At 36.0% G+C, this 18168-nt stretch overlaps 1 protein-coding gene across 1 annotated transcript in view; it reads left to right on the top strand.

Annotated features, from left to right (window-relative positions):
• The window catches only part of Uhrf2 (ubiquitin like with PHD and ring finger domains 2), a gene marked incomplete at its 5' end in the record, with an annotated part of 75226 nt that overhangs the window by 12870 nt on the left and 44188 nt on the right, over positions 1-18168 (top strand). Inside the window, one exon of the mRNA XM_010610723.1 lies at positions 5721-5980. Within this exon, the coding sequence (XP_010609025.1) occupies positions 5721-5980 (260 nt within the window). The remainder of the gene's footprint in view (positions 1-5720; positions 5981-18168) is intronic.

Here is an 18168-nt window from a genome sequence, read left to right as displayed (position 1 = left end):
TCTTTTCACTTATTTTGTAGTATTTTGGGGGCAGGATTGCCCTAGATGGTCTAAGCCACCCCTACACTTGTGACCCTCTTACTTCTTCATCCTGAGTAGCTGGGATTACAGATGTGTGCTGCTGCTTTTGAATTGAATTATTTTTAATTTCCTTTGAAATTTCTTTATTTCTTGTAGTACAAGTTTGACCAATTAATATATCAACATTTCCTATTTCTAGATAACTTAAAAATTGGGAAGTTTACTCTTTTGAATTCTTGTGTGAGATTTTTTCTTTTAAAATCCTTTATGGAGTTCTTTTTTTTTGGTAGTGGTTCTGAGGATTGAACCTGAGCCTTACGCACAATAAGCATATGCTGTACCATGGAACAGTGTGCCTAGCTGCAGATTTTCCTTGAGGTTTTCTATAATTGTTTTGTCTATGAACAAAGAAATTTTTGGATTTTTTTTCCTTTTGACTAAAATATCCTTTGGGTCTCATAATGAGCAGCATACAAAAGGTAGATTTTCAAATTTGCTGAAAACTGACTGACACATTTAAATGATATATTATGAAGTTACTAATTATTCATTGTCACTTTTTCTTTGTTTTGTTCTGAGATAGTCTCACTGTGTAGTCTGTGCTGGCCTTGAGCTTGCTTTGTAGCCCAGGCTGGTCTTGAACTCATGATTATGCCTCAGCCTTCAGAGTCCTAGGATTAGAGGCTGCACCACCACAGTTGGCTTTTTAGTATCTTCTTTTACTGTGATAACTTTCAGCACTATTTGGTCAAGGACTTGAACAGGTTTATCTTCAGAGATGGAATTTTTGTACTAATCAAATGTTTAGAAATAAACTCAACATAGAGTAAACCTCCAGTATTTGGTGTTTGATATTATTGTTTTATTTTTTAATTATTCCTCCTTGTGTCCCATACTTGTTTTTTTCATCCTTTTGTTTTTACTTTCCTTAAATATCACCTATTTAGACTTGGAAGACTTCCTCTGCGTGGCTATATCTATTTTTTTACTTTTTAAAAATTAGTATGTTTGCAGTACATAATGATTACAATTCCGTATGGGGAGTTGGTACAGGTACTTGACACATCTTTTTTTTCATCTGCTGCCCCCGCTTTCTCCCCTTCCTTCATCTCTTGATCCTTTCCCATTTGAGGAAGATCTATCTCCCTGCTTCCTATTATCATATATCATATATTTTACTCTTTTTATTTTTTGGTACCAGGGATCAAACTCAGGTCCTTGTGCTTGTGAGGCAGGCGGCAGACCGACTGAGCTAAATCCCTGGCCCATATATTTTACTCTTTATTTATATTTTGGGTTTCTCATTAAGAGAAATCATGATGTTTTAAGGTTGTGTATCTTGATTTATTTCCTGTAACTTTACAGTCTCAAAGTACATCCTTTTTTCTACACATAATTCAAGTTTTACAATTTTCGTGGCAGAATTGTGCTCCATTCCATATAAATACATTTTATTTATCCATTCTCTGTTGGTGGACATATAGGCCACATTTAAGAGTTACATGTTATAAATTGTGCTGGTATAAAAATGAGTGTATCACTGTAATGTGATGTCTGATTCTTTTGGGAAGATATCTACAAGGGGAATACTAGGTTGATATGAATAAATTGATCTCTTAACACATTCCCACTGGCTTGAACCATCCTCTGTACGTGCGTGATTGTCCCATGCTGCCTAATAGGTCAGTCAAGCGTGTATCCCGGGTGGTTCAGAGCCACACAGCGGCGAGACCTAAGAATTACAGCTCGGTAGTGAAAGTGTTAAATGTAATTTCTTGTGATTGGCTTTTCCCCCCATGACTTCAGCTCTGAACCAACTTTTCCGTGTATTTTTAAATGTTGTATATTTTATACTGCTTTGACATCTTTCAGGGACTTTGATGGCTTGGAAGAGACTTTCTTAGGGCTGGGTAATTCCTGTTTTGTTTTGTTTTGGTTTGGTTTGGATTTTTTTGCTTTTTATTTGTTGCTAGGGATTGAAAAGGCTTTCTCATTTCTGGAGATAGTCAACAACTTGTCAAGTGAGCCTGTCTTATGTATGCAAGGTAACCAATCCTGAGTTATAGTCCATCCACCTCCCTTATCAAACTTTTACATACCAAGACATTATTCCTCTGGCCAGATCATCCAGGACCTGGTACCAGACAACTAGTCTGTCTTAATCACTCTTAGTTGTTGAGATGCAATACCCAACACCTACAATTTAAAAGAGGAGAAGTTTATTTTGGCTCCTGGTTTTTGTGTTTTTTTGGTACCAGAGACTGAACTCTGGACCTTGTGCTTGCAAGGTAGGCAGTGGAACCACTGAGCTTAAATCTCTGGCCCACGTGGCTCCTGTTTTTAGTCCATGGCCTGCCTACTCCAAGCAGAAATGGCATGGCTCACTTACGTCATGGCTTCCAGGAAGCAGAGAGAGATGGGAGCAGCCTGGGTGGAAACTGTACCCTTCCAGGCTGCTTCCTCTTCCAACCAGGTCCCACCTTGCAGTGGTGCACTCAGTGGCAGAACTCACTAGTGGATGAATCCAGTGATAAGTACAGAACTGTTATGATCCAGTCGCTTTCCACATACATGGGAGCTTTGGGAACACCTCAGATCTAAAGCAGAATGCACCTGTATAGCCCATAGCCTACCAGTATTGCTCAAATTAGCTAATCTTGACGTTTTTTCTCCTACCTGCCCTGCCTTTTCTTGGAAAACATAAAGACTGTGCTTTTCTCTGGTTTCTTCTGCCTCCTAAGCAAACCCAGTGCTTCCTTATGTAGCTTAGCATGCCCTTCTTCAGAAATGTTGAGCAGTTCTTCTTTCAATGACCTTATCCTCTCAAAATGTTGTCTTTAATTACCTCCATAAGCAAAAATTCTGTGGGTGCAGTCGAGACACTCCCATATATCCATTATTTCTTTTGTCATGCTTGTCTGTTCATTTTTGCTACTGTGTTCTAGCTAATTACTTCAGTTCTTAATTTTTGCTAGGTGACTTGAAAAGCTACTATGGCAATGTACTGTTTTCATGTGAATTAAACAGTTTAAACTTTTTTTCCTAAATTGGTATCAAAACCCAGCCTATATGAGTTTTAGTCTCTTATGTGTGGTTTGACCCATTTAAATTTGGCCATACTTAGTGTGTCCATATAGTATGTAAAAACTTTTTTATGCATTATTGTGAATAGTTCACTGTAGTTGACAGGATAATAAAAACTTGTACTTCTTGTATCCAGTTATCATTGTAGATTTACTCCACTTTATGATCTAATAAGTTTTTTTTCTGTGTGATATTTAAGCATTGACATTTTTATGTTGATTTTGATTTCTCTTCATTGTAATTGCCAGACATTGAGGTATCAGGTAGTAGGTCTTCATGTAGTTTTCTATTTCACAGGCAAATTCAGTATTCTTTCCACTACTTAGATTGCTTAATATGTTTTTGCTGTTAATCAACCATATGCTGCATTCTCTGCTATAGTAATACTTGTGGTTGTGCCGTATATGAAACTTTACATTTTGATTTTCTGTGAAAGAATAATGACCTCAGTTTATTTTTGCAAGTTATCATAGACCTTAATATTGATTATTTGCTTTAGCTGTGTTTACCTGGGACCACATTCTGACCAATACAAGAGTTGTTAAATGTCTCTATTCGATTCCTGTTACCACAAAAAACAAATAAATGAATAAAATGTCTCTAAATTTGTCAGTGACTGGTGTGGAAGAAATGTGCTTATGTCCATTTAATACATAAATTAATTCATTCAGTTTGTAACATGTTCCATCCCTGATTCTTTGTCATACCTAGTCTGGTTCGCCCTTGGATCTTTTTCTTTTCTTCTAAACTCTTCACACTTGTGTTTAGTGTGTCTTTCATGCTATTTCATTAGTATATGTTCATGATACATATTTCCTTCAGTCAAATATTGTATTCTCATAGTGAAAGTTAATATTCTGTCTTTCTGTACTCTCTCTACCTTCTGTGTCACTTTGGGGATGGAAATTTGAAACTTTTTCTTTATATTTTTTTGCCGAGTTCATCACTTACCTTTGAAGTACCTATTCACCCATCTTGTCACCATCGCAAGCTTCTTAATATATCAAAAACATTAATTTCAAGGTCAACATGTTTTCAGATTTTGTCACTTAGAGCAAGTTAACTTATCAGTCTTTTGTTTATTTTATAAAATAGGTTTGTCTGACCTTGACAAGCTTAATTCCTAACTAAGGAATTTTGGATAATATCTGGCATTTAATTGGGTAATTAAATATCTGGTATTTAGTTTTTAGTATATATTCTCCTCTCCATGCTATGCCATCTGTCAGAATTATATTACGCACCTTCAGTGGCACTACATTCAGAGAAGAGCTGGCTTGATGAGAGGATGACCATGTGCTGCTGATTTGTTTTTCTTTTAAAAGGTTTTTGAAAAAAGTGGGGTGTAGGTTCACACGCCTATAATCCCATCACTGTAGGTTACCCAGCCAGGAGGATTCCAAATTAAAACCTACCTTAGGAACTGCGGAAAGAACCGGGAATAATACTTAAAATAAAAAGGGATTAGAGGTGAAACTCAGTGCATAAAGGCCCTGAGTTTAGTCCCTAGTTCCCTGACACCCATACTTGTGTGTATACACACAAGAAAAGACAAAAGGTGGTTGAAGGGTTTTCTTTGCTATTGTACTGAAAGAATTTAAAACTTTTAGACCAATGTTCTGTGTTATTTTAGGAGAGTTTTTTTTTTTTTTTAAACCAGCTTCCATTTTTTCTTCCTTCTGTCTCTCCCCCTCCCCTGTTTTCTGTCAGTCCTTTTTGTGGTGCCAAAGAATTGAACCTAGTGTTTAGCGCATGCTAAGCCAGTGATGTACCAGTGATATATATAATCCTAGCCTACTTCCATTTTGTAACTCTTAATTCTCTAGCATACATGTGTTTTAATATGCTGCTTTTCTTTTGTTAGGTTACAGAGTTTAGTTCTGGATCATCCATTGGACTTTTGTCTGTTTTTTGTCATTGGTTTTGATTTTTTTGTTGTTGTTCTGTTTGTTTTTTGCTACTGGAAATTGAACCCAGAGCCTTTTTCACTGATTGCTACATGCCCATTCTCCTTTAAGAAGTTCTTATTTTTGAGGCAGAGTCTCACTAAGTTGCCAGGGTAGGCTCAAACTTGTAATTCTCCTGCCCCAGCTTTCTAGAGTGCTAGGATAACAAATGTGTGCCATGTGATCTTATATTTTATCTTTGTTCTTTCTTATGCATAATCTGTCTCAAGTTTTGTTTTCTGTTTAATACTTTATTGTTATGTAAATTCTTTAGAGTTACGAAGAAATTAATACATTTTTAACACAATTATAATTTAAACTTCTGGCTTTTCATTGGTGACATTCCCATTAGGTGACTTGTAGGGTGACTCTTGGAAACGCAAGAATATATTTTCAAAAATATAGCATAGACATGGGTATGGAGTAATTAAAAACCTATTTCATTGAGTGAAATTGGGAGGAAAATTATCTTTCACATTAGTAAAAATCAGGTTTATGATAGCGTAATCCAGAAAGAATAGTTTTGATCTAATCTCTTCACTGACTTTAAATATGAGTAGCTAACGTTAATGTTTACCATGATAACTCTTAAGTAGCTTGAGTTATATTAAGATTTTTGAAGCAGTAGGTGAAATTAAGCTTCATTAACTGATTTTAAACTTTTTTTAGGTAAATGAATTGGTGGATGCCAGAGATGTCGGCCTTGGTGCTTGGTTTGAAGCACATATACATAGTGTTACTAGAGCTTCTGATGGACATTCACGTGGCAAAACTCCACTGAAGAATGGCAGTTCTTATAAAAGGACTAATGGAAATGTAAATCATAATTCCAAAGAGAACACACATAAATTGGACAGTGCCCCCTCTACGTCTAATTCAGACTGTGTTGCTGCTGATGAAGACGTTATTTATCATATCGAGTATGATGAGTAAGTGCTCATGCTTGAGGACTTCATGTTTTTGTTTTAGAAGCACAGCCGAGCATGTCAAGATTACTTTAGTCTTTGCTGAAGAAATCAGTCAGAGGTCATGTTCAATCTATTACTTTTTATTTCTCTTTGTTTGGTGAGTTTTCTAATTATGGATGGACTTTAATTTTCAGTCATCTCTGGCTCTTAAGTGGTTTGTGTTTACCATTTTAATAGCTAGCTTAATCAATGCTGTTCAGACTTCTGTTTGTCTCTTTGTTATATTAGATATTTTTGATGGGTAGTTTAGCGATATTTTAAAAAGTATTTAAGGGCTGGGGATTTAGGTCAGTGGTGCCACTGCCTGTCTGCCTTGTAAGCTCAAGGTCCTGAGTTCAATCCCTGGTACCAAAAAAAAAAGAAAGAAAAGAAAAGTATTTGAAACATAGTATAATCACTATTAGAATGAGGTAAAGGTGTTTTAGACAACTTTTTATTAAGGTAATTTACCTATTTGAAAGGTGTAATTAAACGTTTTTAACATGTTTATGGGATTATATAGTTCATATTTCCAGGATATATGGAAAAGGTCAAAAGTAAATCTCTTTTAACCTTTACAGTACTGATACTTCTTGTGGTTGTGGCTGACCTATCAACATTGCTTATTTTGAACGAGCTGTCATACTGCTCTTTAATCATAATAGACTATAATAGAACCAACAGTGAGTCTTAAAGTACAGGATTGTCCAGGACTGGCAACACTGGTGAATTGGGAATGGCATAGAAAGGATCTCGAGTTGGTTTGTTGATATTAAGCAATCTCCGGATTTATAAATTCCTTGATATAGAGGCAAGTTGCTATGGTGGTAAGAGACTTCTCTCCTGTCAACAAGTAAGTGTTTAAGTTCTTTATTGAGTTGTATCTTGGTGAATTGGATAAATAACTAGGAAAACTACTACCTGAGACCTCATTGTAGTCAATAAAATAGTTGTTTGGCTGCAAGGCATGACGTTGCATGCATGTAATCCCAGTAGTCCAGGAGGCTGCGACAGGAGGATCATGTTGGAGCCCAGCGTAGACAACTTAGTGAAATGCTGTTGAAAATGATGATGATGATGATGATGAAGATGACGATAGTAGTAGTACAAGGGCTGTGGGATGTATCTCAGTGTGAAGCCCTTGGATTCATTCCTGGTACTGGGAGAAAAGGTTGTTTGGCAAAAAATATTGTGAAGAATGATTTGAAAAAAGAGATAGGGTAAGAAGATGTGAACATGGATAAACCAAGATTTATGAAATTTTATAGCTTTAGAGGCCCTTAAAGATAGTTTTGGAATAAGACCATCCAAGGGATAGGTCCAATACTTGAGTTTGGTATAATATTAGAGCACAAAGTATACTCCTTAGTGTTTATTTGGCCAGTTTTCTTAATGGGGATAAGAAAGAATTCTTGATAAGAAAGAAATATAGTAAAAGGTTATAACTCCATCATCCACAAAAAAAACAAAATTATCTGCTCTAAATAATTGATGAAAACGTTTCAGTGTTGACAACTTAAACATTGATAGCTAAACTTTCTTTGAGAAAAAGAAGATAATGGAAGCTTAGTATTAGGTGAATTTCAGTCACATGCTTAAAAAGAGAGAACTATAAAATACAGTCAGTGCAAGACCTAGAAAATAGTCATGCTTCTGGACAAAGATCTTGGGTAGTAAAAGGCTGGTGATGTAAGAACCTAGAAAGAGTCATTATGACTTGATGTGATAACTCCTTTTAAAGTTTAATTCTTCATGATCATTAGAAAAATGAATTTAAGAACATAAAGTGCCTCTTTCAGTAAGACATCAAACAAGTTCTTTGGATGGAAGAGACATTGAAGAGACCTGGAGGAGTATATATATGACTTGCAACAGTAATAAACAGATTTAAAAACATTAAAAAGAAAGAAAGAAAGAGTCTTGCTATGTTGCCCAGGTTGATTCCAAAGCACTCTAGTGCTCCTGTCTCTGCCTTCTGAGTAGCTGGGTTTACAGGCCCACACCACTGTACACAGGTTCACTAAAGATTTTTTATGCTCAGTAAGATTCAAATGAGTAAATAGAATGCGATAGCCAAATAGATGATTTTGTAGTTGTACTGAATTGGCTATTTGCAAGCTGGGGATTTAGCTCTGATGTCACGATTGCCTGGCAAGCACAAGGTCCTGAGTTCAGTCCCCGGTACTGAGAGGGGGGGAAAAAAAAGATGGAGCCCCTGAATTGGCTTTTTGCTGCTTGAATTCTTGTCTTCTGTCTCCTTGAAAAACAATACCAGCAAGAGCTGGTGCATGTTCAGGGTAGAACTCAAAGTCTAAATGTAAACCATAATGAAAAGTAATAGAAAGAACAGAGTTTGAGCTTGAAAGACTTGATCTAGATCTCACCCTCTCTGTTTCTCTCAGTACTCAGGATTGAACTCAGGACTTTCATTGAGCTAAACACTGTTTTTATTTTGAGACAGGGTTTCCTTAAGTCACTAAATTGGCTAGGCTTAAACGTAGAATCCTCCTGTTGGGTTTATAGATGTGTGCCTCCACACCCAGCTAATAGCTCTCATATTGTAAAAGCTGTATCTAGAAGGTTTATACAACACAGTGGTGGTGTTAGGATAATTTAAGTTTCTACCAGTTCAGTCTCTTAAAGATAGAGAATGGTGCCATCTGTGGTGGATCATGCCTATAATCCCAGCACTTAGGAGGATAAGAAAGGACAATTCACAAGTTCAAGGTCCTCCTGGGCCAAATAGTGACTTCAGTGCTAGGTTGAACTATAAGGAGAGCCTGTCTCAAAACAAAAAGTATAGAGAAATGATTTGCCTTAAGAAGTAGGCAACAAAGCACTGGCTATCTTCAACCATACACGGGAGACTTTGTAGAGATTATTATGCATTGCTAAGAGAATTTATGAAGTTTTGATTGTATTAGATGACCTTTATCTCCAGTATAATTTTTGCTTAGAGGACACTGTTTCTCAAAGTCACTTTTGTACTTTAAGTAGGTTTTAAGTACTAGTCATCCTAATCCTGTGATACTGATTAAGTAGTACCATAGTTCCCTCAATGCACTAATTTAATTTTTCTCCTACTACAGTAAGTTGAAAGCAAACTGCTTATTGGGCAAACCTGTGCATGATCATCTTGAAACCTCTGAGTGCAGCAGTGTAGCTTGAACAAGCTGTCATTTATCGAAGGTGAGGGAAGTGTATTATACGGGATCAAGGAATCTGCCTCTGGAATTCTTAGACTTTTTCAGTGTTTGTCAGTTTTTAATGGAGGTGTTAAAAAGCTACTTTCATTTATTTAAATTTTTGAGTTGGGATCTTAGTGTGTTACTTAGGCTAATCTCAAACTCCTTTTGGGCATGTAATCCTCCTGCCTCAGCCTCCTCTGAGTGCCTGGATTATAGGCTCACTCACATTGCCATGCCAGGTCAGAAGTTATTTTTATTATAAACTACACATCTAATATATTGCCAGACTAGATGAGTTCTCAGTCTTTGAAATGAACTTTGTAAAAACTTGTGGAATCAGATCAAGATAAATAGGTGTTCTGTTCCCTTTTTATTTCTCACTCAGCAGTTAAGAACAGTTCCTCTGTGAGGAATGATACGCTGCAGAACCCCTATGTTTTGTTAAGTTAAGTAGTTTCCAAAAATAAACTAAAGAAACATTTTTACTTAAAATGTATTTATAAAATATAGATATATGAATGAGATTATTTTCTGTGTTTTTCTCAGATTTATAGGTACAAACTATAATAAGTTTATTAAAAGCAGGCTATGGTAAGAAATTTGAGTGGAGTTTCGGTTTTTGGTTTTTTTGTTTTGTGGGTTTTTTGTTTGTTTTTTTTGAGTCAGTGTCTCACTGTGTATCCCAGACTGGCCTTGAACTCACTGTGTATGTCAGGCTGGCCTTGAACTCAGTGATTGTCCTGCCTCAGCCTTCTGACTTTAGGGATTACTGGCATGAGCCACCACACCTGGCTAAAATTTGAGTTTTTTGTTGTTAGTAAATATTTCTTTTTTGTAGATTCCTTGATAAACATAGACTAAATTGTTGAAGGCTTCTTGTGAAGATGAGTTTGTCAGTTTTAAGGTCTAGATGAGGCTGTCAACTGTGATACAAATCTTAATATAAAGCAAATATGGGAGCTAACATCAGAGTACTTGATACAAAGTAGTTATTTGTGTTTTTTCTTCTTCTTTTGGTGGTACTAGGGATCGAACTCATGACCTTGTGCTTGCAAGGCAGGTACAGTACCACTGAGCTAAATCCCTAGCCCTGTGTTTTTCTTCTTGACTGCCGTTACATTTACTATCACTCTTACTAGAGCTCAGCCAACTTGGTTAGTACTTCAAGGGAAAAATGGTAGTAGAAATAGTATTACATTTAGGCTCTAGACTTCTAGGTTCCAAATAATTGAGAGAGAGAGAGAGAGAAAGAGAGAGAGAGAGAGAGAGAGAGAGAGAGAGAGAGAGTGTGTGTGTGTGTGTGTGTGTGTGTGTGTGTGTGTGTGTGTGTGTTTTGTGCAGTACTAGGGAATGAATCTAGGGCACTTTGCCACTGAGCTATATCCTTAACCCTTCTGCTCTTTTTGAAGTTTTTGGGTCAGTTTTGGTAAGTTGTTCAGGTTGATTTTGAATTTACAACCCTCTTATCTCAGCCTGCTCAGTAGCTGGAATTACAGGGTTATATTACTGTGGCCAATTTAAAATCATCATTTTGTTAAATTTAATTTTTATTTTTATAAGTACACATTGGCAGTATAGGATTAAATTCATTGTGGATGATGGTACATGTACATAATACATCTTAATTCTTCCCTTTCCTCTTTATCCTTTTTCCTTCCCTCCTCCCTGTCTTGGTTCCCTTCCCATTTGCAAAAGATCTGTCTCCTGTTTCCTATTATTTATTTTTATTTTGCTCTTTAATTTATATATACTGTGAGTTTCTCATATAAGAGAAAAACCACAATATTTAAGCCTGTATGTCTGATTTCACTTAATATTATGGTCTCAGAGTACATCCATTTTCCTGCAAGTGACTCAGATTTATCCTTCATTCTAGCAGAGTACTATTTCGTTGTATATAAATACCACATCATTTTATTTATCCATTCATATGTTGATGGACATGTGGGCTGGTTCCAAGATGTAGCTATTATGAATTGTGCTGCTATTAGGTCCTTTTCAGAAGCACCCTCTAACAGGCATGTATAATCTGACTGTAAGGAAAGCTGCCTCCTTCCCCAGCCAACCAAACGCTAGATTGCTGGAGGAAACTATACCTGAAAGAAAATTTGTTTGGGGTTGTTTTGTACAGGAAACAAAAGTGGAAAGTAGTAAAAAAAAAAGAGGCAAATGTTGAGTCAGTTCAGGCAGTTATAAAGTCATTGTACTATTCACTTTTGTAGATCCTTACTCCTAGTAATTATATTTTCTGTTAAAATATTAGAATTTAAGATCCATATTTTTAAGGAGCCTCTAATAAATTCACAATGCTCTAACAATAGTCCTGGGAAAATAGAGGCCTTAAAACTACTGATAAAGTTTCATATGTTGATTGAAGGGGAGAAGGACGTTTTGAAGGACAGTTACTCAGTGTTTGTCACATGTAATGTCTATGGCATAGTTCATAGTATTTTAGATAATGTTAAGTTTGTGCCAGGCTCTGAGCTAACTCCCCACAGGGATGTTCATATACTTTTTACAATGACTGTATTAATTATATTAACTTAGGAGGAAACCAAGGCTTAATAACTTGCCAAGGGTCTCGTCCATTAAACATTAAACTCTTGTTTGACTCAAGAGCCTAAATTAGCTAATAATACAATATTGTCACTCAGCCCACACATGGGCAATATAATTTGTAGTAGCCTACACCTCTATTACCTTCAAAAAATAAGCCATTATATATAAAGATGACCTAAAGACTTGTTTTACATTTGCCTGAGATCTAAAGCAAAAAGTACACCTAAACCATCTCTTGAGTCAACTTACAGATAACAACTGAGGTCTCTCCATCAAATTTTGTCTGCCAAAATTTTTTTGTTTATTTTTGTTTTTTGGTACTGGGGACCTAATTCAGAACCTTGCAGTTGGTTTGGATGTATGTAGAGAGAATGTTTTAATTTCAGAACTCTGGTGCAGTGACCTGTCTGCCTTACTGCTTCTTGTTTGTTACTTTCCAAAGATTTCAAGGATCTACCCTGACCTTCTATGACTTGTGGACTCCAGAATGTGTGGTAGTTAAGAGAGAAAGAAATTTGACACATAATGTGACCTTGTCACTGTTCTTCGATTGTTTAAAAGATCACTTAGTACTGTACTTAGCAAAATGACTTTACAGATTAGTTGATTTTTCTGTTTAGATTTATGTATCATCCTTTTAAATTGTTTCTCAAAGATGGTCAGAAGCACTTTGGATTCACCCAGGTGAGGTGTTCAGGATGCAGACTCCTGAGGGCACCTTTTTCCCCACCACTGCATTGGGTGGATCTTCAGTATGGCCCAGGAATCTGTTTCTCATACAGATTCCAACCCAGGGGCCTGTTAAGTATAGAGGGCAGTGGTTCTCTCAGATTTTATAATTTATTCATTAGATTGAGGATTAGCTTTAAATTCTGGATCTTTGTTGTTTTTATTTTTAATTTCTTCTGTAAACATATACTTAGTGTATATTCTTTATGCTTAAAACTTTGAAAACTACCTAATAGTAATAGAAGCAAAGTTGTTTTTTCTAAACTAACATAGACATTATTTCAATAAATTTTCTTAATACTTGGAAATAATGTAATTTTGGCTGAGGTGTTTTAACCTAATTGTGTTCCCACTATTAACAAAATAGTTACTCATTTTGTTAATGTGTCCTGAAAATTTTTATTTCCATGTAATATGTAAAATCCCACTGTAAGCATTTCTAAGTTACTCAAAGTTGTCTGCAAATAAGCTCTGAATTTAAGGTATGAAACTATGTTAATAGAATAAAAAGTACTTCTTTTGCCCATGTGGTTTAACGTTAAACATTCACTAAGCTAAAACATGCCTGCAGATGAATGGCATTTTTAAACACATTAGCCTCAGTAACCCATATCTTGAGGTAACAAAGTTCAATCGATTCTGCCTTGCTTAATACAATTGGAGTCTGTTAGGATTAGCCTATATGCCACCTATGAAAACGGAGTTTCACTGTTGTATAGCACATCTATTTTAAAAAGTGAGGGGGAACCCCAGCTTAATGTATGTAGTCCTCTAAAATGTAATTCCGTAGGCTCTACTCACTGTTCATTTGCTATTTAAAAGAAAAAAATTAATTGGTAAAGATGTCATATATTTTGGATAAAGCATATACTCTGATGGGTAAATCAAAGACTGTTATATATGGAACAAAGCAAATATTTTTATTGGGAAAATCGAAGATTAAGGTGTATTTAAGGCTTACTGGGAACAGACTTGATCTCAACAGAGTGGTTGAAAACTGTCAAGGATAGAATAGCTTCTGCCTATGTAGAATAAAATCTTGCCGAGAACCCCGGGATGTCATGCTTACAAGAGAAAGGAATAAGTTGTTTCTTCCTTTGGTGGAAATAGAATTGGCCTTTTGCACACTGGAGAGTAGAGCTGACCTTGATAGACCCTTGTATTTCCATTCGTTGAATACTGTGAACCCTTCCTTAGAAGTTGTTCAAGTTTCCATCTGTCCCAAAGTGTTTACTGTACAGTCTGCGCACATTAGTTCTCAGTGCACATGCAGGAAGAAGTGAGCTGCTCGAACCAATTTGCAATGATTAGCTTCAGTTACACTTTACACCTCAGAGGAAAGAGGATGCTGTTAGTGACTGCCTACCCTAAAATAGAATACACTTTCTTTTGAGTACTTGTGTAATTGAGAGTTTGGCTACCTTATAGGGTCTTGTTCTCCTTTTTAGAAGCACATTAATAATACATTTCTCTTACTGCATGGAAGTCTGTTCCCATCTGCAGTGGTTTGAATGTGGTTTGAGTATGTAACTAAGGGTTTGCTTGTTAGAGCTTGGGGCCCCAGAGTGGTTGATGTGAGAGGTGGCTAAATCTTTAAGAGGAGGAAGGAGCCTGGTGGGTAGTCCTTAGGTCCACTGTGGGTGTGCCATGAGATACATCCTTCTGACCAATCTGCTCTTAGTTCTTTGAGGGAGGCTGAGCCCCTGGGACTCCCAGAACCTCCGCAACTATAGGGAGAAAAAACCTTTTTAAAGTTACCAAAAAACAGTAGACTGACACTACCTATTTAGATAAAGGAGTGAGGGGCTCTTCTTGAGAGAGGAAAAGACAGAATCAAGAAGGTCCTTCTCAAATACCATAGTCATAATTTATACACTTGAGTGGTAGTAAGAGTTTTAGTTATATACAAGCAAACCTTTTCTGTTTAATGATTTGGGTGTACTGTATTTCCAAATGCTTGTAGGCCTGGTATGTCCCAGGAACTCAAGTTTGAACATGGGATCTGCTGCTCAATGTTGTTTTACAGTATAAATGCTGTGATAGGAATATGCAGACTAGGTTTTGAGAGTAGAGAACTTTCAGAAGACTCAGGCCTCAGATTCACCAGGTACTTGGAGGTAGGCATATGGAATAGGACCCAGAACAGGAGCTTAGTTAAATCATATTGAAAAGCTTTTAAACCACTCTACCCTACTCAAGGTTTAAATCACGAAAGAAGGCATGATAGATATCCAGGAAGTAAAATTCAACACAGGAGGTAATAGCAGGAGATCCCAGCATAATAGTATGAACAGGTTTAGGCTTATTAAGCAATCTTTAATAAGATGTCTCAAAGATATTTAAGCCCAAATGATTAGTAGCGTCCCTAAATTACTTGAATGTAGAAGAGTTTTACAACTGTAGTGGAATGGAAGTAAATTAACAAATATCCACATGGAAAACTAGCAACCAAAAAGCTTGCAGTGAGGTACTCAGAGGAAAACAAAACTGTAGGAGAAATACAACTAATGCATATGTCATTATTTAGCTGTGAATGCAATTTATCAAAACATTAAGATTTTTACAGACTACGTAGTTTGGCTATAGAGTGTCTCCCACCACTGTCTTTAAGAGTAATTGTAAGTATATGTAGCCTCTTAGAGCAGTTCCTTGTATTTTCTTCATTAACTAACATCTAGTTGGTCTGTATATGAAATGTAGGGTAAATTCTTCTTAGTTCCTGACCGTTTGCCATTTTACTTTTGCGGGGAGAGGGGGTAACAGGGATCAAACGGGTCCTTAAGCTTGCAAGTCAGGTAGCAGAACCACTGAGCTAAATCCCCAGCCCGCCATTTTACTTTAAGGATTAGGGTGAATTTAAGATGGATCTTAGCACTTATTCTACCTCAGTTTTCATCTTTAGTGCCCAAATTGTCCCCATTCTTGCCTATGGAGGCTCCTTTAGGTTGATCCTAACAATTTTTGAGTGCTTCTTTGTGTTCAAGTACAAAAGGATGCCCATACCTGGGTTCTGACAGTTCTTAAGGAATCCCAGGTGGTTAGAAATGATATTTAGAGCGCATTATCTAGGCTGCTTGTTGATATTTATTTGGTTATGTTTCTAAGACTTTTCATTGGACAGAGCTGGGAAATACTGAAATATACTAACATATACTATATTGATACTTCTGATGAACTTAAAAGCTTGCAACTTTATCTTTACCCTGAAAATGATGGTTTCTAATATTATCATTATTTACTTTATCTTATGTAGTAGTTTCAAACTAGGGGTACTAGTATTATAAACAGTATGGTTACCGAAGTTGTCCCCCCCCCATTTTGTCCTTAGAAAATACATCATTTGGGCTGTATAGCCAACTTAATACATATTCACATCACTTGTAAAAGTTCCTGTCAATGTAGTTAGGCCACCAGTTATGTGTTTATTTTATTTTTCTTTTGATTTTAAGGGATTTCTCATGTTTTGTTACTTTTGTTTTATAGTGATGTGAAATACAGTTTATACTTTAGTCTTGTACAGTAAAAGAAACTTGAGTCTATGGCCATACCACCCTGAACGCACCTGATCTTGTCTGATCTCCGAATCTAAAGCAGGGTCAGGCCTGGTTAGTACTTGGATGGGAGAGAAACTGATTCTCATAGATAGTTGCATTAACTTACGTAGCTAGATAAAATATACTACACCTATTATCTGAACCTTGCTTTTTTGAGTTCAAAAATCCTGGAGATTACTCCATAGCATGTATTTATTCCTCATTCCATTTTTGTAGAAGCATAACTTTGTATTATATAATAGTACCTTTTTTGTTTCATTTGCTGGTACTGGGGATTGGACCTAGGGGTGCTCTTCCAGCAAGCCACATTCCCCGCCCTATTTTTTATTTTAAGGCAAGTTCTTGCTAAATTGCCGTTGAGGGTAGCTGGGATTACTGGTTTATGCCACCTCACCTGGCTGTACTGTGTTACCTTAAGTGATTATCTATTATGAACATTCCATTGTATCTGTAGCCTTCTTATTACAAATAATGCAGCTGTATAATACAGTTGTGTATATATTCCTTTCCTGGAATGTTTTTGTTGTTTATATTTTGGATGTATTCCTGGAAGTGTAATTCCTCGATAAAAGTTAAACATATAGCCAGTTTTGTTGCTTGTTGCCACATTTCCCTCTACAAGGCTACAAGTGCCACTTTTGTAGTCCTTAGAGCATTGTATGAAGATAACCCATTTTCCTATAACCTATCATGAAATATTTTAAGTAGATCTGTGTTTTAGAATCTTCACTTAGACAAAAATGTGGTAAGGATTGTAAGATGTAATCCTATTGCTTTTTCTTTCTTTAAAGGGCATGATCCTAACAGCAGAGATAATTTGGACCATGACAGTCTGAGAAATGAAGATCTTAACTAAGGGTATAGAGTTTCATTAAAGAAGTTAGCGGTGTATTGTAAAAAAGCAGTGACTTGGTAGAATGCCAAGTTTCTAAGATCATAAAGGGTTTCTTTCTGATACTACGTAGCATCAGTGTATTATGAAGTGGGAGAATTCCTTCGGGATGTGTTGAATTTGAGTGCTTCTGAGACATCTGGGTTGGATACAAGAATCTAAAAGTAAAGGAGGAGCATTAGAGTCATGTACATGTTAAGATATAGATATAGATATCGCCAAGAAATTTAACATTGATATTACATATTTGAACACTTGATATGCTCTTGACTTTGTTTAAAAATAAGTTTTGTCGTGTCTTCTGGGGTTTTTTTCCCCTTTGATCCAGCAGTTAACCCATTATGTCTTTGGCTAGAAGTTTTATGACACATCTTTTATAGACTACTTCCATATATGTGTGCACAGTACACAGTATATGTACATTTCATTTACTACATAATTCTGTTTTAAAATGGTACGGATTTCTAGTACAAATATTAAATTCCCTTGTTTTCACAAATGCATAAAGTATTTTGCTTTATCTCCATATAAACATGATTTTACATACACATAATTTAAAAACCATACAGGTTCTGTATCTTGCTCAAAGTGTTTCCAATCTTAGTGTCTAATTTTGTCAAGATTAGGCAAATTGAGATTTATTTACCCATTGAAACAGCTTTTACTTTATTTTAAAATATATAGAGTAATGTCATGTTAAATATAACTTCCACATTATAGCTGAGAAAATAATCTAATCTAAAATAGAAGTTTTCTGTCTTACATGGCCTTAATATCTAGACAGAAATTGAATTCACAACTTCAGAATTAGAAAAGCTTTAAAAGGTCTAGTCTCTCATTTAATATGTTGAAATTACTTTTGACGAAAATTATTTTTGACAAAACCATGTGAAACAACATGATTGTATGTTGGGCTAGAGACTTTCTGTATTTAGTCCTGACTACTTAAAACTAGGATTAAATAGAGGGAGAGGAATGAAGCATGGACAAGACTTTGTGCTTTTCAGGTTAAGGTGAAGTCTATGAAACAATGATAAAATATGAACAGCCGATAATTTACTTCATTTTTTCCTACTTTAAGCATTTTTAAAGATCTCATTTTATTCCATAGAAACACGAACAAGAAGTACATTATCATTAGCTACATTTTACATGTGAGGAATAGTCATAGAGATTTAGTAACACAGCAGGAGCATAAACTGGGAATCCTGAAGGTAGGTCACCTGGTAGTAGAACATATTTTGAGAG

The sequence above is a fragment of the Fukomys damarensis genome, unplaced genomic scaffold (genome assembly GCF_012274545.1).
Source record: "Fukomys damarensis isolate Sample0158 unplaced genomic scaffold, DMR_v1.0_HiC HiC_scaffold_31, whole genome shotgun sequence".
Taxonomy (NCBI): domain Eukaryota; kingdom Metazoa; phylum Chordata; class Mammalia; order Rodentia; family Bathyergidae; genus Fukomys; species Fukomys damarensis.
Note: the sequence above shows the minus strand (reverse complement) of the source record. Positions and strands in the feature narration are given on the sequence as shown.